Source organism: Gorilla gorilla, chromosome 15 (genome assembly GCF_029281585.2).
Source record: "Gorilla gorilla gorilla isolate KB3781 chromosome 15, NHGRI_mGorGor1-v2.1_pri, whole genome shotgun sequence".
NCBI classification, from domain to species: domain Eukaryota; kingdom Metazoa; phylum Chordata; class Mammalia; order Primates; family Hominidae; genus Gorilla; species Gorilla gorilla.
Window position 1 is genome coordinate 73,745,985 of NC_073239.2, and position 25,811 is coordinate 73,771,795.

Consider the following 25,811-nt stretch of genomic DNA (forward strand, 5'->3'; position numbering starts at 1 on the left):
GAATCCCTGTGGGAAAGATAAAGATTTGGGGCAACAGATCTTTGTAAAACAAACTACCCCCACCCTCATCAGGACCTGACCTCCAAACCGAAGCTTATATTGCCGGCTCACTTCTTGTTAATTGCCGATACGCAGCTGAAGTAGCTCCCTGACCTCTTTGGAGGACGGCGTCATTTCACTACCAAGTATCACCATTATTGGGCTTATTAACTTCATTAAAACCGGTCTTGACTAGGAGTGAAGATCGGAACTCTCTGGATGTCTTTAAGCCAGTGTTCTCTGCCCGCCTCCTTCCCTCCCTCCGTTGCCTTCGGTCAGAGGAATTCATTTCTACTTCGCCTTTGATTCAAAGGGATTTAACTGCGTGGTCTTAGTTAAGAGAAGTTGTGCAGAGGTGATGGAAAAATTAGTTTCAGAGGGTGCTCAGTGCCTCTTCTTTCTGACCTTTTTTTTAAAGTTTCAGGAGAGAAACTGCCAACTGCGTTATTTGCTGAGTAGCCCAATGTTTATCGTCATTATTGTTTTTAAAGAAGGGGTAATCTTTCCCTGCCCCTTGCGAGACATCCTGAAAACTGAAGGCAATGGTAGAAAATTGTTATTTTGATTCTGCATTACTGTTGCAGAAGAAAAGCTGGGAGATTAAGACACTGAATCTGGGTAAACCTCAGGCCCCAATTTAACTTCGTGTAAACTACAGTATGTTGAAGGTTATCAATAGGTGCAGAAAACTCCTACCATCAAATTTGGCCTCAAATTTTGGTTGCAAACTATTGCATTTCCTTTACCAGCGAACCAATGTACTTATTAGGAAAAATTACAGAGTTCAAGAGAGCATGCGCAGCCAGGGACCGGAAAAATGAAATAGCCAGAAAACAAAATGGTTGCAACTGCTAACCTTCATTTAAAACGTTACAATCAAGAGTCACTTAATTTTGGTCATCTGTAAGAGCTTAAGCAGCTTAAAATGAAATTAAATATTGCTTTTACCTGAGGAGCACCATGATCATTGGCCCATTTGTCTTTTCTGGTGACTGGTTTACAAAATGCAGGTACAACTGAAAAGGGACCCATTTTTTCCCCCTCTGCACTTTCTTAAACATACACACACAAACTGACCAGGGTGCCTTATGTTCAACTACTGAAATTATAGGTTTTAAAACTTTTCTGAAACTCTTTTGTTCAGAAATCATTTCTGCCTGAATTACTTTCAGATTCTGATTACACTCCCTCTCATGTTTACCTCAGTTTTTGGAAGTTAAAAAAAAAAAATCCCCTTAACCAAATAAGAGAATAGAAACAAGAAATTCTTGTCATTCTCATGTTTTCAGAGATACTCCAATTCTCCTCCTTCCTCTTAAAAACTTGATATATTTTAAAACATTCTAATAAAGTGCCTAAGAAATCGTTCAGGTTTGAAGTAGGGAGGGAAAAGCAAAGAAAACAAGATCTTATTGTTAGGCTCTCCAAACTCAATTTCAGAGCAATCCTGATGAAAGTCACAAAAAGTCTACCTACCACTGTCATTCATATCTATTTTATGCGTAGATTAGCAAAAAAAAAAAAAAAAAAAAAAAAAAGGAAAAATAAGTTTGCTAATTTACTCTCTGTCCTAAGAAAAACGTGTTTTGGGGAGGAAAGGCTGAATGTAGGCTTCTTATTCATAAATAGTGGTGTAAAATTAAACTGGACCCAATGTTGTGCTAGAACCATTTTAATATAATTATACATATCTGCCAAATCCAGGAAGAAAAGGTTTATGCATATATAACTTTTCCAGTTAACATCTGCAAGCATAAACGACAATGATCTCAGTTTAATGATTCATCAGGGTCAGAGCAATTGACCAATGTCTCTTTACTGCTAGGCTTACCAACAGTAAATTACAGATGAATTAGTGTCCTTTTGCTTCTCTTCTCTGACTCTCCTTGTCCAGAGACATTTTGTCGTAAAGTTTCAGTGCAGCTCACCTCCAGCCAAAGGTAATCTTTTTAGATCAGTACTCAGTTGCTCTGAATTTTGCTTATAATTATAACCTATTTAATCACAGAAGAACCCCTGCAGAGGTGGAGTTCAAGGTTGCATACAATAACAGGAGATCACAGTTTTGAAGTCTAGCACAGATTAAAAACCACAGATGTACCATTTATAAGACACACACTGATTGTCTCTTAAACTACATATTGACTCCTTATGAACATTATTTTTTAAATAAAGTAGTGCATCTAGGACAATCAGTCACACAATTCACACAGCCCTGAAAAGTTTTTTCAGTGCCAACTACCAGTTGGTCATGAAACGTGAATGAGCTTGAGACACTGTTCATTCCTAAGATTCAACCAAGGATTGGCTAAAACATTGGAACACCTCTGCTTAAGAAGGCTATGACCTTCCCTCCCTTCCTTCACAACTTAGTTTTGTTTGATTTTATTTTTGGTGGTGTTTGGTTGCACATGGCTAGAATGCTTTTGATCACTTTGCAAATCAGGATAACCAATGATCTAAAACTATGACAGGATCTTAAGCAGATTGGTTTGTCCATTTCGGGTTGCTGGTTTGTAGGCCCCTCTAAGGCCCTTCGTTTTTCCTTCTATGCCTCTCGGAACTTTGATCAGATGAGTCTGAGCATCATCCCATCTAACTCTTTTAACCAATGCCTGGCTAAAACTGGAATGTCCAGCCCAGTATATTTAAAAATCACCCACAAAAAGAGGTTCTACAGGTCTTCACAAAACCTGGAATTTCCACGAGGATGTCTGATCTTTATAATCCAAGCAGTCAGCATTGAAGTTAAGCTTCCAGGAGGCAGTTTGGTCCTTATAATCCAAGCAATCAGTGGTTGAGTTAAAACCCAAGCTTGAAGCTCCATATCCCTGGGTGGAAAGAGAAGCTGGGGACTGATTGAGATGGCTGGTGACTGCATTGGTACCCATGGGACTGAGTGTGGCCCCTGGTCCGGGAAGCTGGTGATGCATAGGGGTCAAATATGATCCACAGTCCATGCCCCCAAAGTAGGAAGTTGAGCCAGCATATCCTTGACTATAACCTGAAGCCTGAGTATAGGTCATGGGATAGGACCTCTGCATGCAGGAAGAGGAGGTGGACAAGGGATCTGACAGTGGGGAGATGGAAGCTGGGCTCCAGATAGACACAGGAGCACTGCTGCTGGCAATGGTCGGGACTGAGGTGCTAGAGGGGGGAGTGAATTGGCCACTTGTTCCACTCTCTGAACTCACTTCCCGAGCTGGAGATGTCTTCTTTTTGGCAGGTCTCACTTTGTTTTGACCTCCATTCTGCTGTTGTTGCTGTTGTTGGCGGCATTTAGCTCTTCGATTCTTAAACCATACCTTGGAAGGGAAAGAAACTTCTTTAACACGGTTTTGATAGTTCCTTAAGGACAAGAATGGCTCCCGTATTATAAATCTATCCTACATGGGCAGATCAGCTAAACATACAATTTCCCCTGCCACTGAAGACCTATTATGTGGTACTATCATATAAACTCCTGGACTTGTAAGAAAGTTGGGGAGGCTCTGCCTAAAAACACTTGACACTGTCTTATTTCTTGCCCAGAATAACATTTAAGATAATCCCCCAAATCATAGAGCTAAAAACTCTCCACATCACTTTCCTATCTTATTTCGCCTCTAACACACACATACGCATAGACCCAGCTATATTTTGGAACACTCTCACAGAGGAATAGAATGTATCTCTGTCTTTTGGAGGGAAATACATGAGAAGTGAGAGAAAGCAATTCTGTTGTTACAGGCTAACAGGAACAGCCTAAATTCATTTACAGTTCATCTTCCAGGAAGCAACTGCTAATATGGAGGTTGGTTGGTTCCATCACCCTTCTGTCTCTCTTAGAAAGACTCACAGAACAAAGCTCCAAGGGGAAGACATGATCTTGTTGAAGAAAGAGGTCTGAAAGCCACTATTTGCTAAAAGCTTCTTTGTGGTAAAAGGAGTGACTTACATGCACTCTGCTTTGAGCTGGAGCACAGACCTGCTTAGTCTCTGGGACTCCAGTCTGTGTTGTTAGAGTAGTGCCACTCAGCACATAGACTCAGTCTCCTGTGCTGTGTTTACTGACTTACCACTTCAACCCCCTGCTGCAATCTTGACAATTCTCTTTACCAGCCCTGTTCATGTTCTGCAATGGAGGAGCTATGATTGGTGTACGAGGGGGCTTAGAAGAGGAACTACTGGCATTTTCTGGAGGACAAATCCTTAGCTGAACTTTTGAATGAGCTCTCTGTATGGGTGCCGTAACTGTGGTAAAAGTGAGGCCACCAAGGCCAAGCTCAAGACCACCAACCATTTGGAGCCATTTGTTTTCTCCTAGTGAGGACTTTGGTTCAAGCCTTACAGGTGCTAAAACTTCCTCTAACCTACTTTGAAAAAGCCCCTTTCCCAGTTTGCAGCTGACACTGATGTCTGTCGCTTTCATAAACATATTCTAGCTGAAGGAGAGGCCCAGGTGTGTATGTGGTTTATGTGCTAAACACTTTGCAGAGAATTCTGTACAGGGCTCACTCACAAGGCAAGCTGGAGCTGACCTTCCCTCTCCAGTTTAAGGTCAAGTTTAGGGGAACTAAAACAAGAGGGGTGTCACTAGAGACATTATGTAGATATTTTATCTGTTAAATGGCTCAGAACTAGAAAATTCTCTTCAATCCCTAAGAAGTCAAGGAAAATACATTCCTTTTGTGTTGATTTATTTGGTAAAAGCACCAGCTGCGTCTATACCCTGACTCTGCCACCAAACTTAGTTATGACCTTGAGCAAGTCATTTACTCTATTTTTTCATCTGTAAAAATACTTGGACTGTCCAAGAGCTAAGCTGCTTTCACATGTACAAGTCCATGAGAATAGGAGAGGATTTCTATACAGAGGAAGGGAAGGGTTACAACACCACGTGACTACTCTTGAAACCTGCTCGAGGATGGGTCTCTGTCCACCAGCAACCCGGGCCTTGAAGACCCTTGCTTACGGGATTAAGTGGTGACGGGCAGACAAAAAAGGGCAGAAGGAGAATAGTTTCCTGGCCCCTTAGTGAGTGAAGGAGAATTTCAAGCCTTCCTTCAGTCCTCTGAAAGACCTGGGGCTCTCCACAATCCCATACTCTGGGGAAGGGTGGCATGATCAGGAAGGATGGTTCTGCCTGCATCTGCCCTACCTGCACCCTCGACTCGGGCAAGTTGATTTTCAGTGCCACCTCCTCTCGCATGAAGATGTCTGGGTACCGGGTCTTGGCAAACAGTGCTTCCAGCACATCTAGCTGCGCCCGAGTGAACGTCGTCCTCTCCCGGCGCTGTTTCCGGGGGGTGGCTGCGGGACAAGAAGCCCAGGGCCCTTTAGGGTGGGGGAGCAGTTTCTCAGTCATAGGCGTTTCCGCGGGTTCTCCGACGCCCCTGCCCTCCACCCCGCAGCAGTCCCCCGTTCCTCATAGCCCTTCAGCCGGGAGCCTACCAATGCTCTCCCCACCGTCTCCCCAGCCTTGCTCCCCGGGGACCCAGGACACACGCTGCTTCTTTCCCTGCTCTTCTTGGTGTTGAGATTGCTCCAATCAGAGCATCACTTGGAAAGTTAACAAATGAAACATTTTTTAAAAGACACACAAAAAAGTTCTCCAAGGTCAACCCCCAAACCACAACACAAAAAGGCTATTCCACGAAGTCAAAGGATCTCCGAGGACAGACTGGCAGCTCGAATTGATGGGGGAAATCTGGATCCTGTTCCCATGGTTTTTAGCACACCATGGGCCTTTGTTCCTCCATCTTTAAAATGGGGACATAGTTCATACTCCTGGGAGGATTTTTAAACAGATCTGATTGGAAAGGAAAGCACCCGCATTTGGAGGAAGTCACGCCTCTTGGGATTAAAGCAGGCTCTGGAGGTCATAGGGGAAGGCCTGGGCATGGAGGGAACAACTGCGAAGCCCGAGGGTGCTAAGGACTTACGGAGGGAAAACTCATCTTCTCCAAGAGGACACTTTTGAGGAATTGGTCATTGAGATATGGGTAGGGGTCTTTTGCCCAAATGACAAGGACAGTAACCTTCCTCATCCCACTCTGATGCCAATCCTTATTTACTCGAATTAAGAATAAAGTGATGTGATTGTAACGGTTGCAGACCCACCTACTCACTTTTCCCAACCCCTGTTCTTTGCTTGGTCAGTAAATGCCCTGGGACTGCTTCCTCAGAAGGCAAACCTAGAGGAGGCCTAGCCTGAAGCTGGGTGGGGACAGTGTGACTGCCAACCCTCGTGTTCCATGGGAACAGGGTGTTGCATCCCCGGAGGATGGGCATGGGAAAGAGGGGTGCGGGAGTACAGCAGGGCTCACTTACCCGGGTAGCCCACGGAGGGGTGCAGCAAGTCCATACCCGAAGTGGTCAGACTCAACCCATTGACTGCGTAAGGCGGTTGCTTAAGATAAGACATCATGCTAAGGTTGTTTGGAGGTGCAAAGTCGGCCCAAATCGGGGGTACCCAGCTGGAAGATCTTGATGCGCCCGGGGTGGACAGGTTCAGAGTCCTTGGTGGGTGGGTTTGGAGCAGTGGAACTAAGGGCAAAGCAAACAAACAAACAGAGGGGCTGGTTTACTGCTTCGGAGGCAGCAGCTCTTCCACGTTCCACCACTAACTTAAAAAGAGCACGGACTAGGCGAGGCAGAGGCTTTTAAAGGACTTGCAGACACTCCCCCCACCCCCATCCCCACCCCCACCCCCAGCTGCTCTGGAGCTAGAGGGGATGGAGGGAGACCAGATAAACCTGTCTTCCCCACCCCCACCCTAAACTTAAAAAAAAAAAAAAAGTACCCGAAGAAAGCAATTACAATCTGCCTTCCCCAAGAACAAAAACCCGTGCCTTCAAATGCACACATTGCATTCCTATCCCTACATTTGCATAGGACTCGTTGGCTGGCACTAGCTAATTGTCTCAAACAAAACTTGATTGGGGCCATTTGCAGAGACAAAGAACTCTTTGGCTAAATAAATAATGCTGATAACAAAGCCCATTGGTGAGAAACAAAGAAACAATTCAAGAAATCTACCTCTCCCCAGACTGTTGCCTTTCCATGGCAGAGATTTTAATTATCTTAGCTTTTTACCACTTTCAACTGCTGCGAACCTAAAATGTCAGTGCGTTTAACATCTAAAATACCAGCTCACTAAACCACAAACTTGGAAAAACCGCTCAACCACTATTATTCCACATTTGAAGTCATTTCCGGTAATCATTTTCACCTAATTAGTAGTCTGGGTAATTAGATTTCGAGGTAAGTAACAGATTTATTAGGGTTTTGGAGAACCTTGATTATATGTGTCTAAGGAACGAAAGCTAAACAAACAAGTATTTAACTTTCAATAGACACCCATCAAATATTTAAGCATATTCCAAAAAAAGTCTTCAAGATTGGCACAGGGCTTGCCAGAAATTGTGAAGTAAAGTTAGAATCCCACCAATCAGATAATGACGGGACCCCACATTTGTAGTGCAAGCTGCTTCCATGTTGATTTTGATGTGTGGAGGCTGCAGATCCTGCGGGAGGCAAATTTTCAGACATTTGGGTCCTCGGCAGCTGCAGCAGAGTTTCCTGTTAACTCTAACTGCCTTTTGCACATTTCAGTTTTGAAGAAAGTAGATACACAAACACCTAAAGTTGTGAAACTAATAGAATTTCTCCCTACCTTTCAAGTTTCCTACAATCCTATAAGAAAAACAGCTCAAGGGGGAAAAGAAAGGAAGAAAAAGAAAAGTTATTTTCTTTCTTCAGCTGAGCTCCCCGCCTCCACCCCAGCAAAGAGATTCAAAGTAGATGTTAATATAGACTGGCAGTTTGCAAGTCTGGCCTTTATTTTCCTAAAATGTGGCACTTATATGCAAGGATCTCTACTTTGAAACTTTGACACCATGAGAGATTGCTTCAAAATGGCGGATACAAGATAAAGGTCTTACTGACTTTAAAGGACTCCGGGTTTTCATATTTACGTTGCTTAAGACAGAAAGGCACAAAAGTCCATAAATGAAACTTAGTAACTGCAACTTCTTTCTGATTTAAATTCAGAGCACAAAAGTCATGCTTTTCTACCCTAAGATCTAATTTAATATAATTTTATAAATGTCTTTCTTGGAGGAGTTTGTATTATCCTCAGTAAAACTAATTTAGTTGCCCCTACAATACAGACTTTATGTTTTTGTATTGTCTTTTCTTTTCAAAATGCTGTTCTTTGGAGGCTGCGAAAATAAACAAAAATCTCCAGCTTAGAGGCTGTTTAAACACATATACGACTGCTTTAAAATACAGTTGTATATGTGTTTAAACAGCCTCTAAACTGGAGATTGGAGATTTTTTGTTTAATCGTACTACCTTGCAAAGTTCTGAACTACAGTGCTATAGAGAATCGTAAAATCATATCAGATGTACCCTTGAGAAATATGGAAATGTTCTTACATGTAGAGCTCTCACCCAATTAGAAATGCCTGACACATCATACAATAAAGTAGCACATTCCAACATAAAAAGCAGTAACACACAGAAAGCACCAGGGCCGAGATCCTTCCAGGGGCTCCTTTGCCCTTACCATTGCAAAATGGCTAAAATTCTCAAAATAGACTATTTTCACTTTTGCTCCTGGATCCACCTTTAAAAGGAAAAGAGGAAAACCAAAACCCAAAACTAAGAAATTCTCTCCACAACCGGCCTAGGTATGCACTCTGCATAGAAGGCATGGGCCCTTCAATCTAACTTTCAAAGCTCTTTTCCTCTCGAAGCAGGGTCCAGAAGGGGGAAAAGAAATAACTTTTGAAAAATCCACGCCTCACTATGACTGCTCACGAGGTGGCCTCTGGAGAACTCATACCTAGAAGCTGACCGCGGTCGCGCTGCGAGTTCCGGCAGCCGGTCGGCGACCGCACCTCCGGGCGCGAGTGCCTGGGTCCCGCGTTCCTGCCCGGCAGCCCCGCAGCCCCGCAGCCCCGCAGCCCCGCAGCCCCGCAGCCCCGCAGGCCTGGCGCCCGAGGTCCCGCTCCACTGCCCGCGTCCCCCGCGCAGCCTTATATCTAACGGTCAATTCGTGCAATCTGTCGCTTCCCCCTCCCCCACGCCTTGTTTTTTTTTTTTTCTTCCAAGAAGCCCATCTACCAGTTGCTGTGTCCTCGCTCAACAATAATTACCTCGTCCGAGAATTAATTATAATAAATGTTTTCTTGATAAACTAACGAGATAATCCGAGGGGCACACGTCCCTTAATTACAGGCCGCCATGCTCCTCTCTGCTTCTCGTCCGGGCTGATTAATTTTCTGCATGATGGAAAGGAAACAAAACTACGCGGACTGGCGACTGGCCTGCGGCTGGGAAGACGACGAAGAGGAGGAAAGAAAGAAAAAGGAGACGTGTGGGCACCGCGGAAAACGGCCGGCGCTGGCCTCTCTCCGGCGAACTCGAGTGAAAGTTTCTGGCCTCGGGGAATCAGATAACTCTGCCACCCGCGAGGGAGGGAGGAAGAAACGTGCCAAAAGGGTTGGCCTTGACTATTAATTATCGTTGGGAGAAAGCCCCGGTGTTAGCGCTGAGGTCTGGGTGTCTACCTTACTCTGGGGGGAGGAGTTCCCTCTCCTACTACCCTCTGTTGCTAATAACTTTTGGTGCCTGTAAAAAGTCCCGAGCTGAGCAGGAGAAATTCTGACCCCGAAGCTCTAGGATGGAGGGGAGAATTTCTAGGAGCGACTTCCCGGTCCCCTCCCCAAGCAATCCACCACCGCAGGGTCAGCGCCGCTCGGCCTTCGCTCCCCGCGCACCAGTTCTATCTGTGAAGGAAGCAAAAGCCCACTCGGTGGAATCCTGACAGGGGACTTGGGTTTCCAAAAATATGTCCCGAAGTCGGGCATCGATTTCAAGAGTCACTTGAACGCGAAGACTTCTTGGGAGTTTGCAGAGCGACCCGTCGCCCGCGCCCGGCGCTGGCAGGGACCTTCGGATGGTTCTCACTGGGCCGATCCATGGCACAGGCTGGGCCTCGGCGAACCCCTTGGCCCCCGCCCGGCCCCGAGCCACGACACCTCATTGTCCTGGAGCCTGGGAAGGGGGTGCGCGAGCGCGCGGGCGGGCCCTGCCTCTCCCCGCCAGAGAACAGCTGAGGGGCCGCGGTCCCAGCGGGAGGATTCCGGTCCCTGGCCCGGCCGCGGCCTTGGGCGGAGCAGGGGCCACTAGCTGCCACTTCTGCCCGCCCCAGGTGCGCGCGGAGGGCTACGTGGGGCGGGCCGCGACCCAGCAAAGTCATGTTGAAAAAACACTCTTCACGTTCGCTCGGCCTGGTGACCAGGGTCGAGGACCACGACAACCGGGGGTTGGGAGGCTGCGTAATTACAACCCAGGGTGGTTTGGATTTTGAGGGGTGGTGGATATTTAAAAACAAAAAGGAGATCTGGAAGCTTTTGGGAGAAACAGACAACCGAGCTGTGCTAGGCTGAGGGAGAGGAGGCCAAAGAGAGCGAGCAGTGAGCGCCGGGGCGGACGAGAAGCCAGCGCTCCCAGCCTCCTCGGTTATCCGCTCCGGTTTCCGCTCACGTTCAATAGGGGCCGACAGGGGCTCGAGCGGCGGCCCCCGGCCCAGGCCGACCCGCAAGCCAACCGAGCTTCCGGCGCGCGGGCCCAAGGAGGCGCCTGGCTTTTTATTATTGTTGTTTCAATCCATCCATCTAGTTACATCTGCATCTTTTTGTCTCGGACTCTAAAAAGGTCCCTGGGATCCATCCAAACGACCCCAACCCAATCTGGGGGCTAAAACGCAAAGATCCCGGGAGAAGCCCAGAGCGGCGTTGACATAAAAACAAAACCACAAACAAAACCTTCCAAAACACCCCAGATTACATTCGCAGCGTTTCGACGACGTTTTGCAGAAGCAACGACCCCCAGGAGCACGCTCTCTGCCTCTCTCCCACTACCGCTCTCATCTCTAGATCACATTTTTCTTTTTGCAACGATCGTTATTACACCTCAAAATTTGTAAGAGAAAAAATACATCCGCCTACAGAACTCCACGTTCGCAGAGGGGCATCGGTCGGTCTATTGGAGGTACTGGGGTGATGGCCGACAGACACGGGGACACGCAGATATGGATATAGACAAGACAGACGGACACTTACCTTACAGCCTCATGGGAGGTTAGAAAAAGTCAAATATCCTTTAAATTCCAAATAGCCAGCTATCCTAAAAGAAATCAAGAGTATTGAGTTAGAAACCTTGCAGTCTTCACCCTTCCATGAAAAGTCAAACACAACCAAAAAAAATTTTTTTTAAAGAACGGAAAATGAGGAAGGCGGCTAGAGTTCTAAACACGCGTGGGCCCCTCTGCAATACATACAAAGTAGATGTGGCGAGTGAGGGCTGCTCTAGCAATTTTTATTTTTAATCACAGTGGAGGCTGTGTTGGAGCTGAGGCCGGTCCCGCTCTCAGGGAGATTTGCTGAGAAAGCGCCTCTCTGGCAACTTTTTGACGCAAACTCTCCAACCAATGGCAGGGAGAGAATGATTGACACATCTAAGCCAGAGGGAAAATAATAAAAACACACAACAGGGGGAGGAAAACAGGCCGCTGCTGCACGGGGGGACGAGCAGGCAACAAATCCAGGCCTCCGACATTACCAGAATGTTCTTTAAAGACGCTGGGCTTTGCTTAAAATATACATTATGGGCCAGAGCATGTGAACTAATTGTATAATTAAAATGATGGACAGGGAGTTCTTCTCTTACCCTCTTTTCCCCTGCTTCCTTTACTCCGAAATTTCCTTTCCTCTTTTTTTTTTTTTTTTTTTTTGTTGTTGTTTTTAGGGAAGGGAAGAAAGGAAACCCATGCAATGTAAGATGGAAGATAAAAATATTTAAGTAAATGCTGGAGAATGGCGGGGGATAGGGAGTGACTGGGTTATCACATTCAACCCCAGCAATAAGTGTGTGGATGACAGGCAGAAAGCAAGTCAGACTGAAACTCAAAAACACTACTATGCCGTCTCAGACAGGGTCAGAGCACGCTGACGGCCAGAAAGGGTAAAGGAAGGAGGCCTGGGAGTGCGATGTGGGCATGTAGGGAAAACAGAGAGAGAAAGATACACAAGTCCAAGAACAAACTATTTTCTAAAACTCAGTGTCTTCTCTATTCCCTACGCCCTTATAAATATCCTTACACATATAAATAAATGATCCCCGAGTGAGAGACTCCGGCTTCTGGTAGGTTCCTGGGGTTTTTTGGAATTGAGAAGCCCACGACAGACTGCAGGGAACACGAACCCCGGAATCTAATCTCAGGGCCCATTTAGGAGAAGTAGCTGGGACCACATCGGGCCTCGAGGATGCGAGTGTGAGGTCGACAAGATATCGTAGAAGAGAGCGAACGAGGGAGGCCCCCGTTGGAAACAGTTTCTGTGTTAGAACAAACGCCACCAAACGACCGACACTGCGAGGCCTGGAGCTACCTGGGCTGGCGCCGCCCGAGCCCCGGGCTGCGAGCCCGGAGGCTGGGAAGTGATGGGACCTGGGGGCCTGAGCCGGAGAGTGCGACCCCCAGCCCAACTTTTTTGCTTGGCATAGAGAGCAGGGACCGGACAGGTTTCAAACGGATCCGAGTCCCTAGAAAAGCAAAAACAGACTGGGCGGAGTGTGGGGTGGCGGGTGGCTAGTGGAACTGCTGAGTGTGTGTGAATAAGCTGGGTGGGGGTGGGAGCAGAAGACAGCTCTTGCTTCACAACACCCAGTGCAGGAAAAGAAAAATAAAATCTCTTCCTAAATACCCCACCCCCCGCCACCCACCCACCACCAACTACCATCACCACCACGGCTAGTGGGCCCAAAGAAACAGCTCGCTGCCTTTAATTTGGGGACCTATGTTAATGAAGTTGGTAATTAATTCGTCGCTTTGTTGTCGGTTCTTATACTGTATGTGTAATCAAATGTGGCCGTCCTTGGGATTTACAGCAATTAACGAATTACGGGAGTGCGCACGAGGCAGCAAGCTCTCGGCAGCCGGGCTCCGGCTCGGGCTCGGCCTGGGGCTGGGGACTCCGCGGCAGCGGCCCCTGTCACAGGTGTCTCTAGAGCTTTGGGCCCTGGCGGCCCCTCGAGCCCCCGAGGGGCCCGGAGCCCGCCCAGCTCCTTCCCGGCCCTCTGCAGCAGCTCCAGTCCGGAGACCCGCTGGCTGTCGCGTTCCCAGGAGTCAAGACTTTCTAGGGGCCCGGGCGGGGGGGAGGGTGAGTACCGACCTTTTTTCTCACCCCACCCCCACAGTACTGAAACACCTGGCGGCCGCCCCCGAAGCCTTTAATGGGGATGGTGGTGGGGAGGGGGTACAAATGCCCCGGGCGTTATGGCCCTCGTGGCGCTGGCTGTCGGAGGTTGGGTGCGCTTGGTCAGAGTCGTGATGCTTTCGATGAAGGAAAGGCAAATCCACCTCGATCACCTGAAGCAGAGTCTCTTTCCTACCCCTAGAAAAGACAACGTTTCCCCCAGTTTGATCACAATGATGTTTAAAGCATAAAAGAGCCGAAAAAGAAAAATGGACGTTGTGAATCTGGCAGAGGGGAAGGCCGGAGGAAGGCCTTGGGGACAGTGGGCATGGGGTGGGATGGAGAATTATCAGAACATGCGCTTGTGAGCTAAATCAAGTAAACCATTTGGACTGGGAGATCCATCTGCTGTAGGGTCCAGTGTCCAGGGAAACCTTTCAAGCCCGATGTAGAGGTTTGCGATGTCCTCCCAGATGGCGGGGGCAGCTGAATCTCCCTAAAAATCCCCCTGTTCTATTCGACAGGGAAAGATTTATGCATGGTGGGGCGTGAGAGGGTTTTGCCCTTCCAGCGGCCGGCAGCAGACAGCTCCGGCTTCTCCTTTGCCCTCTAGTCTAATAACTTCGCAGAAATACAGGGCCAATAAACTACGAGTTGGAAATGGACAGTGTTAAATAAACAAGGGTCTCTTTAAAATTCTCATCCACTTCAGATGTCTAAAGTAAGATTGTGATGATTTTGTCACGGTTTGGTAAATTTACCCCTTTAAGAGGCTTTCATAAATCCCAGAACACACCTTCAGCCAGATTTGAATATAGATTTAGGTTTTAAAACCCAGAAGCTGGAAACACCGCTTTATCAAAGAGAATTTCCCTTTAGCTTAGCAATGTGCTGAAGCTCTTAAAAGATTGGATCTGAGAGAGAGAGAGACAGAGAGGAGAAAGAGAACTAGAGACAGAGAGAGGCAGACACGGAAGGGGGGGGAAAGACTTTCTTTTTCTTTCTAGAGGAATTCTGCCCAGACTCTGCAGTAGTTGGTAGCAGGCAAGCTTTCTCCTGGGTGTCGCCTTGAAAAGTTGCAAAATTGCTCTTCACCTGTAAGAACATGCTCTTTATCTTCCAGTCTCTTCTTGTCAATTTGGAAATTGCAGACAGCCCGGCTCAGGTACAGTCCCCACAAACCCTATTCTAGGTCAGGACAAAAGCCACTGGCTTTGGGGGAAGGGGGCTGGGCTCTTTTACTGAAAACCTTAGATGCTTGGTGGGAGAAAAAGACTCTTTGGATGAAAAGTCTAACTCTTGATTTTCAGTAAGTTCTTGAACTTCCAATTTACCTAGTATCTGTTCATTGTATTTCTGTGTTTAGCTTTTTTTCTGTGTCCTGTGTCTTTAACATTTTTTTTTCTATGAATCTGACTTATGGTAGCATGCTTTGTGTTTTTAAATAATTTTCATTAAAAAGTGGATGGTTTTTAATTGCCACTTGTACAATTATTTTGCTATGCATATGAGATATAAGCATTCAGAAGCTAAATTAAGAAAACCAATACGAAGGGAATCAAATTATTTGTCAGAGCTTGTGTGCAGTTTCTAGAATATGTCTGATATTCATATTTTGAAATCAAGATTCATGCGTGGCACTAACTAGGCTCAATTTCTCCACCGCACAAGCCAGGCCAGTTTAAAATATTCCAAACTTTCCTCCAAGTTTATTAACTTTGGTGGGGGGGGAGTGGGGGAGGGGGAGGGGAGAGAAGACATCCCGGGATTCTTCCAGGCTAATTAAAAAAGAAGAACAAAACCCATATTCCGTGAGAACATAGCCTCTTGGGGGAAAGGAGCCAGTTAGACTTCCTTAACACTGACTTCAGAAATATGAACATTAATTTCCAATCTTTTCAGCAATTCAGTGGACAGTGAGGGACTACATTTTGCCTTAGAAGCACTATAATACCTAGAAAGAAGTCATTTTTTCATTAGGTTTTTAGATATGTCTTTATTATAAACTTTGAGGAGATTAACCTTAATTTTTTTAACAAGGATTTAAGATTGGAAATGCAGACAAAATTTAGGGGAAAAAATAAGGCAACAGATCACTTATAAATTAAGCTTGGGTCTCTCACTCCCTGCACTGCGGTTGCCTCAAAAAAGAGGGTAAGGGAGAAAGAAACAACTTCAAAGATAGGACTGGGCTGTCTCGATAAAAGAGTAGGGAGGCAAACTCCAAATGCGAAAAAGAGGACCATGTTGTTCCGGAATGAAACGGATTAAGATTGTGTGACAAGTGCGAGATGTGGGGCTGTGAGACATTTATGAACGGAGTGTGAGCCGGGAGCTGTGCCTCTGTCCCTGAGAGTGTGGGGACCAAGGGTGTGTGCAGAGCAAGGTTAGGGTGAGGGATAGGAAGGGCATGTGTGGATGTGAGACAGAGAGAAGTGTGAGGCAGAGTCTGTGTGTGTGTGTGTGTGTGTGTGTTAGAAGGGTGTGGACGGGAATGTGGATGGATTGATGAAGGGTGGTAGCTGTCAGTTTACATAATTTTCATCTCCTGGTCCTGAAGTTTCCTTGAAATCAATTCTACTGCAGGCAGCAGCCTTGAGCTTACAGAGCTGATATAAAACAACCATTACAGTCCAATATCTTGCCTGTTTGCAAACTTCATTTAAAACTGGGGAAAAAAAGACCCAGGAATGGTTTTGTAAGAAAGGAAAAAAGAAGAAAAGAAAACCACAGCGAAGCTTTAAACTAGTTTGGATAAATCTCTAATCTTTTATTTGTAACCTTTTACAAGCTTTATTTCCCGTATATGAAAAGCTTCTTTTATATGGGCACGACAGACTTTTCCTTTGGATTTTTAATTAGAGTCCATCAATTGTAGCCATATTTAGGAATCAATATAAAGTAATCCTTCGAGATGGGATAAGGTTTTAATCGAAAATCTAATTTCCCACTCTTTGCAGATCATTTTAAGAGGCTGGTTGATAAAAAAAAAAAAAGAGTTCAATTTTTAAAAGACATAACACCTAAAACCTGGAAAAGATCATGTCTACAAGAAACCAACTGATGTTGCCTTACAAAGAAAAAGTCTGGCTGTTGTTGGGAACTTTTTTTTTTTCTACTTGGAAGAATTTGACTTATTTTTCTCTCAAATAGTATTCCCTAAAGTGGCTCCTATGAGAGTATTCACATTGAATAGAGAAAGAAAAAGACAGACATTATTTGTTTGAAACAGTATTTCATATGCAAAAGATAGCAACCTTAATTTTTTATTAACAAAGAAAACATAAATCTTGACAGATCCCCTTCATTACATGCTCCCAAATTCTCAAGATTAGAGAATAAATAACACATACTTTTTCATTTTTGTGCATGAATGCAAGCTTTCCATTTTCGGATTCAGGAATGAATATTTCTGACCAATTTTAAAACTTTAGAATTTTGCAATTTTTAATTTTTTTGCAACAATGGAAAAGTTGCTTATCTCAAAGGCATAGAATTTTAAACAGTTCTACCAGGGTCACTGGCTTTCAGTTTGTCTTAAAAGAGAAAAGAAAAGAAAATGAAAGCAAGGAAGAAAGGAAATAAACAAACAAACAAATGAAAACTAATTGTAGGTGCACAGTCCAGACCGTTTGTGCTGCTGAACGATTAATCTGAGATATTTGTTCAAAGGCCGAACATTATATAAATGTGCATAGTGCATTTCCAACATTCACCGCTTAGTTTAAGATCTGCAAATCATCCGTAAACTAGAAGGGACCCCCCCCCAAAAAGTTTATAATGTATTTTCAGGCAGTCACTGTACTTTTAAAAACTGTTGTATCTGTTAAGCTCATTTGGAAAAACGAACTCATGATGTTTGCTTTTAAAAATCTGAATGAAGCGTGTTTCAACATATTTGATAGCCATGCTTTTCTTTTATCTGCAGAAATTTCAATTTATTTAAAAGCCTGGCGTTTAATGCATTACACGACCGCATGAATTTTAGAGGAGCCCTCTTGTATTTCTCTGTAATCGTGTCTAATGAAGACCTGGGATTTTCCATTATTTTAAAAAAAGTGAAAATATAATGCATCTTCATTAGGAAAATTGACTGCTGTGCTCACGACAGTTCTTAATTGAAAAGGCAACCTATTTTAATGGTGTGGTTGAGAAGAAGATTACATACTTTATCCAAACACAAAGACAATTAATAATGAGAAGCAGGCTGCTGCCATTAACTCTAATGCAGTTGCATCAATGTCAGTGAAAAGTGCTCATACCTGAGATACACGGTGCAAACGCCCCCGGCTCCCTCCTTTCCCAATTCACCCACTTCTTAATTTGAGTTTCTTAATGTGCAAGCGCCAGGGCCGGCTGTGGTCAGGCGGGCTATTTTCTGGCAAGTGTGGCGCGGGACTGGACGCCCCTGCCGGCGGGTCGCCGGGTCTTGAGCTGCGCCGCCCCGCTGGAGGCGCCGGGGCTGCCTGGCTCTCCGCGCAAACCTCGCGCCCTTCCGTTTGCGCGTTTGGAGCCGGGTGAGGGCGGCCGCGGCCACCGCGCGATGGAGGATTTGGAAGCTCAGAGCCAGCTGGTACATTTTGAGAAATTTAGCAAACCAGACTGGGCTGCCTCGGAAACTGGGTTCTGTTCTGACTCATTTGCAGAAAAGTTATGGGGAAAAACATCTTGTAAAATTAAGGTTATGTTTGGCGGGTACAGTCTTGAGCGCACATGGTCATCCGGCAAATCAGCCAAGTTTTCCAAAGCGCCCCCTCTCCAGCTCTCAGGCCAGGGGAGCAAAGCGTACGTGTGTGCGTGTGCGTGTGCGTGTGCGCGCGCGCGTGTCTCTGTGTCTGCGTGTGTGCTCGCAAGCGCGTGTGGGTTTGGGGTGGGGGGACATCCCGACCTTTCTACACCCTAGTGCGTCCCAACTCCAGACTGGGAGGAGACGTCTGCGGCGTCTGGTCTTTTCCCTTCTTGGACGAGGTGCGGCCAGCTGAGACCTCACACCGGCCGCCTCGGACCCAGTGCGCCGAGCTAGGGGAGACGGCGCGGGACTGGGGGACCCCTGGGATCCCGCCCTCGGCGCGGAAGGAGTGGCAGCCCTTGGTGCCGGGCCTGGTCCTTGAGGCTGCCGGCCCTCCCGGGCGCCAGGACTCGAGGACGCGGTTTGCCCCCGCAGTCCTAAGATCCCCGGGGCCGTGACAGCTTGGGGAAGGGGCAAACTCTGTTTGGTCTCCACGAAGTGCTTCGATGTTCGCAAAAGGGTAGGCCCCTCTTGCTTGGCGTCCTACACCCCTCGGAACTGGCTCTGCCCCTGCCTCTTCCCCAGCACAGTCTCCCAGCTAAGGCTCAGACAGCCGGAGAAAGGGGCGCCCCCATCACTATCCCCCACAACCCGCCCCAGTGTGAGCTAGGGCGCGGCTGCAGGCTGACAGGCGCACCGTGACCACGCCGTCACTTCCCTTCACCAAAGGTTAGATGGGAGGCGTGCACCCTCTGGGGAGTTCGCAAAGCTTCTCGCTTTGATCAGCCGCGCGCAGTGCCAGGGAGAGATATTGCTGGGGTCTGAGTCCGTCGGAAGTGTCTAGAAAAGAAGAGAGAGGAGCAGGTAGTCAGACTTTGGCGGCTGCCCTGCGGACACTTGCACACATCCAGCCTCGTGGAGGAGGAAGGACCCTGTTCTCCAAGGGCCAACTGAATACACTCTCCTCCCTTGAGGCATAGCCTCACAAGAAAGCTCCTTCCACAAATGCACGCTTCCCTTTGCAGCCCTCAGTATGCTGGGGCCAGCTCTGCTGTCCCTCAGTCAAGCATACCCCACTTTCTTCCCTGCTTCCATCGATTTATCTACAAATTTCCTGTAGACTTGCCACTTCTGTGATTTTGCCCACGGGCTAGGTAGCCTCTTCAAGGCTCTGAAGACAAGCAGGCCTGGAGATTTCCACAAAGCCCCAGGTGGCTCCTCTCCCTCCCTTAGGCCAAGTGAGTCTCTAGAACACTGTAACCTCCCTTTGGTGAGAGCCAACTGTCAGCTACTTGGTGTGGTCTAGGAATCTTCTTGCCACCTTTCCAGCTTCAATGTTAGATAAGCCTCCTTGCATGATGTATCTAGAGTTTCACTTGTTCCTTTTAAATACCTTTTTCAGATCGCAAAAGTTGAAGTACTCAGTTACTATTTATCAACCAAGCCCTGGTTTCTGCTTTTGGTGAGGCCATGTGTGTCGGCTGGAATAAGGAGGGCACCAGGTCTCCTAGGGATAGCTTGAAGTCTAGATGTCTTACTTGCCCAACAACATAAGAGCAAAAACAGACTTGCTTCCATTTGTGGATCTGTTTCTTAGCATTTAACCTATGGATGCTTGGAGGCATCTTTATTAGCAAGTGTCTGACTTTGGATAGCCACTCAATAATGACATTCCTAATCATTTATTGAATACCATTTAAGCTAGTTCAACCACAGACAGTAACTCTTAGCCTAAATGGCAGTTTTCTGGCAGCTTATTCAACTACTGAACATGCAAAAAGTGAAAGATATCATTGCTTCCAATACTTAGCTCCCAAATATGACAATGAAAGCCATCACTTAAGGGACACACAGATCACCCCAAGTGTAGATAGTGTATTCTGGGTTACTGGAAGAGCAGTAACCCTTTTGATTATGCTCTCTTGTATTTGATGGACAAAATATGTCAGATAAGCACAGAAGAAACAGGCATGGGATAGAGACCTTGAGTATCAACAGAATCATGGGCTTAAGTCTACCCTGACCTTTTCCTACTGTTTCAACCAAAAACCAGAAGTAGTGGTTGAAGTGGTTGAAGTCTTTCTCTAACAAAAAGACATTCTCTACATGAGATATTCACCAAGGAATTGGAGGGACACCAAACAATTTCATTATCATCAAGAAATATTTTTATTATCCTGGTAGTTGGCATTGGGTAGATATAACTTCAGTCATCTCTAGAGAATTAATGAAAACATTTCAGTAAAAGCAAACAACATTTTACATTAGACCATATATTCTTAAATCCAATAGCACATTTGAATCAATTTGGTTTATTACCCAATTTGTGCACACATGGTGGGATGGATAAATTTGTTTATTTTTCATATGCAAAAATATTTACTGAAGCCTCTGATTTGTCTAAAGATTTGTGATTATCAAGCCAGGACATCTCTAGAGCATAAGCACTTTTTTGAAAGTTTTTTGTAACATGAACTCACATTCATTCATTAATTCATGTATGCATTCAACAAGCATATCTGGGCACCTACTATGTAGTAGGCAATTGTCAGGAATTGATTATGTCTAGAGGTTCAAATTTTTCTCATTTCAAATAATCAAATAGTTATAATAAACATTTGATCTAAAAGTTTTCATTGCTCTCTTTTTGCCGAAAATTAAGCCTGGAGAGATTTGTCCATTGTTCTAGGGTGTAAGGACTTATATTGCTCATCCACAGCAGTGCTCCTAGGGAAAACTGCGGGAGTTGTTTGCATGAATTGACAAAAGTATATGTTCAAATTTAATTTGTTTCTAAAAAATAAAATCACAAGGCAGCTGAGTGTATGGTTTATTATGTGTTTAGATTATGTGCTCCTCAGTAAAAAATACTTTTTTTGGGATTAGGAATAAAAACAAACTTTAGATTTAACTCTGTATTCTTTTAGTTCATCTCTAAGAGATAGAGACTATATGTGCGTATATGCCATCATTACATTCTTATCTTATTTCAAAGAGAATGCAAAAAAAGTATTCAAATAATTATAAATACAATTTATTTTTTTAAAACCCCCTTTCTGGGCTAGAAGTAGTTACTGTTATTTATTTTTGTCCATTTTAGCTTCAACTACTTGCCAGTCCTAGAAATTAATGGGTTTAATTTCCCCTCGAATTTAGGAGTTTTCTAGTAACAACTTACACTCAAATGTAGTCTTTCTTATAAAGATTCTCCCCCTCTCTATTTTATTTGCTTTCCATTCTTAACACAGACATTACCATGAAAGTTTTCATTGGTTATCGATGGAGTTACTGAATGTGGTGATCAAATAACAGATTAAAACTGAGTCTCCATGAGGTGACCAGTGCATGAAGGTTTCCTTTTTTCTGAAGAAATCTCACAGGAAGAATTAAATGCTACCTCTTACAAATCAGTCCTACTGATCTAGTGTGTGTCTGGACACACTAGAGTCTTTGAGACACATCCTCACCAGTAGTACTTTACCTTCTGGGTGTGAATTGTGGGTCATGGTGCCTGTGCATAGCCTGTGGTCTGTAGAGAAGCCATATTGATTAATACTTTTCATGCAAATTATTCAGAAGGTTGAGGGTTTTTTTTTTTAATCCCCAAACCTCTAAAAACTCATTCTTTATTTTTCAAATTTGGTCTTTTTAATTTCCTTCACAGCTAAGAGGATATGAGAGCCCCTTTGTTCTGGAGCTGCTGATTCTGGTATTCAAGGTGTTTGTTTGTTCCAAGGACTGCACTTACGATTTTAAAGTGCCATAAATTCTTCGTACTAAGCTCCTATGGTCTTTATACCACCTTACCAGCTTAGATTATGTGATCCGAAGAATGAAAAAAAAGTTTTTATGAGACTAGGTAGCTATTCGTATTATAAATATGAATTTATTAAATTTAACTGGCAAAAAGATCTATTATGAGTAAAGAAGGTGAAAATACAAGCTTAAAATATTCAGGACTGAGAATAGAGCATTTAATTTCTGATTCTCTCTGTAGGTGGGGTGTGAAATAGAATGCTAGTGTTGCTGATGCCAGAATGCTTGCCTATTTTTACACTTCCGTAAGAGATGTGGGCAATGGAAAGGGATACTTATGGAAGTACAACAGGGTTTATGTAAAAGTTCATTAGGCTTCAGGAGGGCAGCATTTGCCTTATGGAAGAGAGTGGGTCTCTTGATGCCCAAAATGTATATGAGAAAGACAGCGAAATGAAAAGGAGATGAGAATCCAGACACTCCATCAGCAGCCTTACCCTGTGACAGACCCAGAGGCAACTCCAAAGCCACCAGGGCAACTGCCTGTTCAGTTTGCCAAAGAGCCAGATGCTGTTGCTTGGAAGAATCTCTTCCACAGCTTGATGTCTGGGTCCTGTGATTGCCATCCAAAGAACAGTGGTGGGGCATGCTGGGATGAATGCAATCCCGGCATCCCACTACAGTGTTTTCTTTTTTAAAAAGAGTCATTTTAAATTAAACAAGTTTTAAAACACACATATTATTGTCGAAAATGTAAAAAGGAAATTGGAGGATAATAGTACAAGGCAAGGCTGTCTATTTGAAAAAAAAATCCTCTTGAAACTTAACTTTGCTTATGGGTCATTTTAAATTATCCCATGAGGAATGGGACATTTAGAAGAGACAAAAGACCATCCACCATTCACAGTGGTGACATAAAAATCACTACAATCCAGAAGAGTGGTGATACGAATAATACTTACTATGTTATTCACTATGATCATTTACAATATTTATTTAAATAAAATAAAAGTAAGATATTCGATACTGCATTTTGTAATAGAATTTTGATGGTGAGTGCCACTGAACATGTGCCTAAATAAAAAAGGCAGTAAGAAAAATTATTAGTGACATTTAAGGGGAAAAATCATGACTGCCTGAGTGTCTGAATAGTCACTGACATCTCTTCTTAAATATTATCAGTATTGTCACATGAAACAACATCTCTTTTTCAAAATATGTGTTAATATTTGCTGTGTTGTAGCTAAGTGAATAATAGCTGCTGTATGTCTTTGAGTCACTCAGACTACTTCAACAAATGAATGTCATTTGATCCTAGCGTACAGCCAACACCTTTGCTCTTTCTGTGTAATCTTTTATTTTTTTTTAATTATGGGAATTTTTTCCCCTTATATTCCCAGACTTTGTCTAATAGCCTAATGGTAAGTGCCTGAGCACCATAGTAAATCTATAATTTCTTTAATCATTGTGATCAATGCGAATCATGGCATGATTAATGTGGCCGGGGTAATAGGTAATGGTTAAACAGATAATCAAAATATTTGGATAGTAATAACTCACTATACAGCAGTGTTTCTCAACCAGCGACAATTTTGTCCCCCCAGGGGACATTTGGCAATGTCTGGAGATGTTTTTAGTCATCACAACTCTTATCTACTGGGTAGAGACCAGGAATGCTGCTAAACATCCTGAACTACAGAGGACAGCACCCTACAACAGAAAATTGGCCCAAAGTGTTAATCGTTCCAAGGTTGAAAAATCCTGGTGTAGAGAATGGATAACACGTATAATGATATTGACATTTTAAAAAGTTTGGTGACTACCAAAATATAGATAGCTCTGTAGTGTCGTTAATCTAGATGAAAAGAAAAAAAATCAGTAACAAATATTTTCAAATATCTTCACATTTGGGATCATACTGACAAAGTATAAAGGCATAATATTGTTGTCACTTTCTGTAAAATATATTTCTCGTCCTCACTTCACTAAGCACATAGTTAGCTATGACTGGATGACATCAACAGCAGCTTGGGGATCTCATGTTCCCATTTCATAAACAGAATAATAATTCAACAGGAAAAATATATAAAAGAATTTTCAGTTTTTAAACTTTTTTTCAATTCCAAAAGTTCTTTCCAAATAATTTGAAAAATGCATAAACTTATAAAGAGGAAAATGAAAGACATCTTTAATCCAGCCATCTTAAGTTTTTAGTTTCTTGAAACTTAAACTTGTGTCTATGGACATTGATTTCTTAATATGGGACCAAATACTGTTCAGCAAAATATTTTGTTATGGTTAAGTTTTCATGATATTAACTCCTTTGTCTAGCACATGTAAAGTGAAATTTATCATTGTTTTCCTAATTGTTCTGTCCATACCAGTTTGCCTCCTTTTTTCTGAGTGCGGATTTATTGGAATTTTTTCTTTCTTTTCTTTCTTTCTTTTGTAATGTATTCAGTTATATTAAGTGGAAGACATCTCCCCATAGAGAAACGGGCTTGGACCTCATCTGCCTTATCTGTTTATATCTTGTAGGACTAGTATTCTCCAACACTATGTGTGGCTTGTCTCCTAGTCATTTTTTCTTAAGTCAGATGTTTAGAACTAGTATTCTCCAACACTATGTATGACTTGTGTACTAGTAATTTTTTCTTAACTTGGGTGTTCATGCTGCAGAGCTAAAGTTGTTTAACAGGTAATAGTTTTGCCTCAGTTAAATCTATGGGTGAAGATACTGCCACTGGGCAAGACTAAGGTGGTAGTTACAATTTGGGCAGGGAGACAGGCACAGAGCCCTTGTTAGGAAATGAAACCCAGACAGAAGGGAGGGGAGAACTGCCAGAAGATACAGCAGGCTAATATGGACAAATTACAGAAGGAAAAAGGACAAGTGGAAGATAATGCAATAATGCACAGCCTTTAAATAACACATTGAACAACAATGAATTTGCATTTAGCATTTGCGCAGTGCTATCATCCGAATGTTTGTGTCCCTCCAAAATTCATGTTAAAATCCTAACCCCTAAGGTGATGCTGTTACGAGATGGGGACTTTGGGAAGTGATTAGGTAATGAGGAGGGAGCCCTCGTGAATGGGATTAGTGTCCTTATGAAAGAGACCCCAGAGAGACCCTTACCCCTTCCATCTTGCTGTGAGGACACAGCAAGAAGGTGCCCTCTATAAACCAGAAAGCAGGCCATCACCAGTCAGCAAATCTGCCTTGATTTTGCACTTCCCAGTCTTCAGAATGGTGAGCAATAAATTTCTGTTGTTTTAAAGATACCCAGTTTCTGTTATTTTGTTATAGCAGCCCAAGTAGTCTAAGAAGGTCAGTTATATGACAAGACTTTTGCTTTATTTGAGGCATTAATCTTTCGTTTCCTCCTCGGACCCATATTATTAGGTTGATGCAAAAGTAGCTGCAGTTTTTGTCATTACTTTTAATGGCAAAAACTGCAATTTCTTTTGCACCAATAACTCTTGTCAGGGAAGCAGAGAAAAAATTGGAAATGGTCCCACAATTTTCAGGGTTTATGTTTTCCAGGATTTTTTTTTTTTTAATAAGATACCATGTTGTCCAGGTTGGAATGCAATGGCTGTTCACAGGTGTGATCCCACTACTGATCAGCACTGGAGTTTTGGCCTGCTCCATTTTTGCTCTGAGCTGGTTCACCCCTCCTTGGGCAACCTGTTGGGTCTCTTGCTCCCAGGAGGTCACCATATTGATGCTGAACTTAGTTCAAACATCCAATTGCTGTAGCACAACTCCTGGGATCAAGCCATCCTCCCACTTCAGCTTCCCAAGTAGCTGGGACTACAGGTGCATGCCACCACATCTGGCTTTTTCAGGAATTTAAAACAGTGACTAGCTCTCAAGCTACCACAGGTTCTGCCTTGGGCAGTTGACAATGCCAATTTTATGGAAACCTCCCCACTGTATTCCTCCCTAACCTGCAATATAAAACAAAAGCTTCGCTGAACAGTTTCCAGAGCAGAACTTCTTTTCTTCTTCACAAAATAGGTCTCACCCTTGGGTA

The 25,811-nt window shown here is 44.2% G+C and overlaps 1 protein-coding gene and 1 long non-coding RNA gene across 7 annotated transcripts in view; one reads left to right on the top strand and one right to left on the bottom strand.

Moving 5' to 3' along the window:
• Positions 1-1,244: 1,244 nt before the first annotated feature.
• On the bottom strand, positions 1,245-11,475 carry OTX2 (orthodenticle homeobox 2). 6 transcript variants are annotated; one of them, XM_004055212.5, is made up of 5 exons: positions 11,372-11,475; positions 11,154-11,217; positions 6,352-6,567; positions 5,180-5,331; positions 1,245-3,344 (listed from the first exon to the last, which is right to left on the bottom strand). In XM_004055212.5, exons 3-5 carry the CDS (start codon positions 6,446-6,448, stop codon positions 2,724-2,726), a joined length of 870 nt encoding a protein of 289 aa, XP_004055260.1. In that variant the 5' UTR covers positions 6,449-6,567; positions 11,154-11,217; positions 11,372-11,475; the 3' UTR covers positions 1,245-2,723. The 6 variants fall into 6 exon arrangements, with proteins under 6 accessions (XP_004055260.1, XP_004055262.1, XP_055217876.1 ...); XM_004055214.5 differs by having other exon boundaries at positions 5,180-5,355; XM_055361901.2 differs by lacking the exons at positions 11,154-11,217; positions 11,372-11,475 and adding an exon at positions 9,183-10,145.
• A 1,524-nt stretch (positions 11,476-12,999) lies between these two features.
• The window catches only part of LOC115930582 (uncharacterized), a 108,509-nt gene continuing 95,697 nt past the window's right edge, over positions 13,000-25,811 (top strand). Inside the window, exons 1-2 of the long non-coding RNA XR_008671486.2 lie at positions 13,000-13,250; positions 14,294-14,451. This is a non-coding gene — a long non-coding RNA (uncharacterized lncRNA). The remainder of the gene's footprint in view (positions 13,251-14,293; positions 14,452-25,811) is intronic.

Excerpts from the sequence above, each read along its gene's own strand:
- OTX2 (XM_004055214.5), bottom strand. The coding sequence starts at position 6,448 with ATGATGTCTTATCTTAAGCAACCGCCTTACGCAGTCAATGGGTTGAGT. Across the intron at positions 5,356-6,351 it reads CCCCTCCGTGGGCTACCCGG|GGCCCTGGGCTTCTTGTCCC; the intron begins GTAAGTGAGCCC and ends CCCACCCTAAAG. Across the intron at positions 3,345-5,179 it reads TGCCCGAGTCGAGGGTGCAG|GTATGGTTTAAGAATCGAAG; the intron begins GTAGGGCAGATG and ends TTCCCTTCCAAG.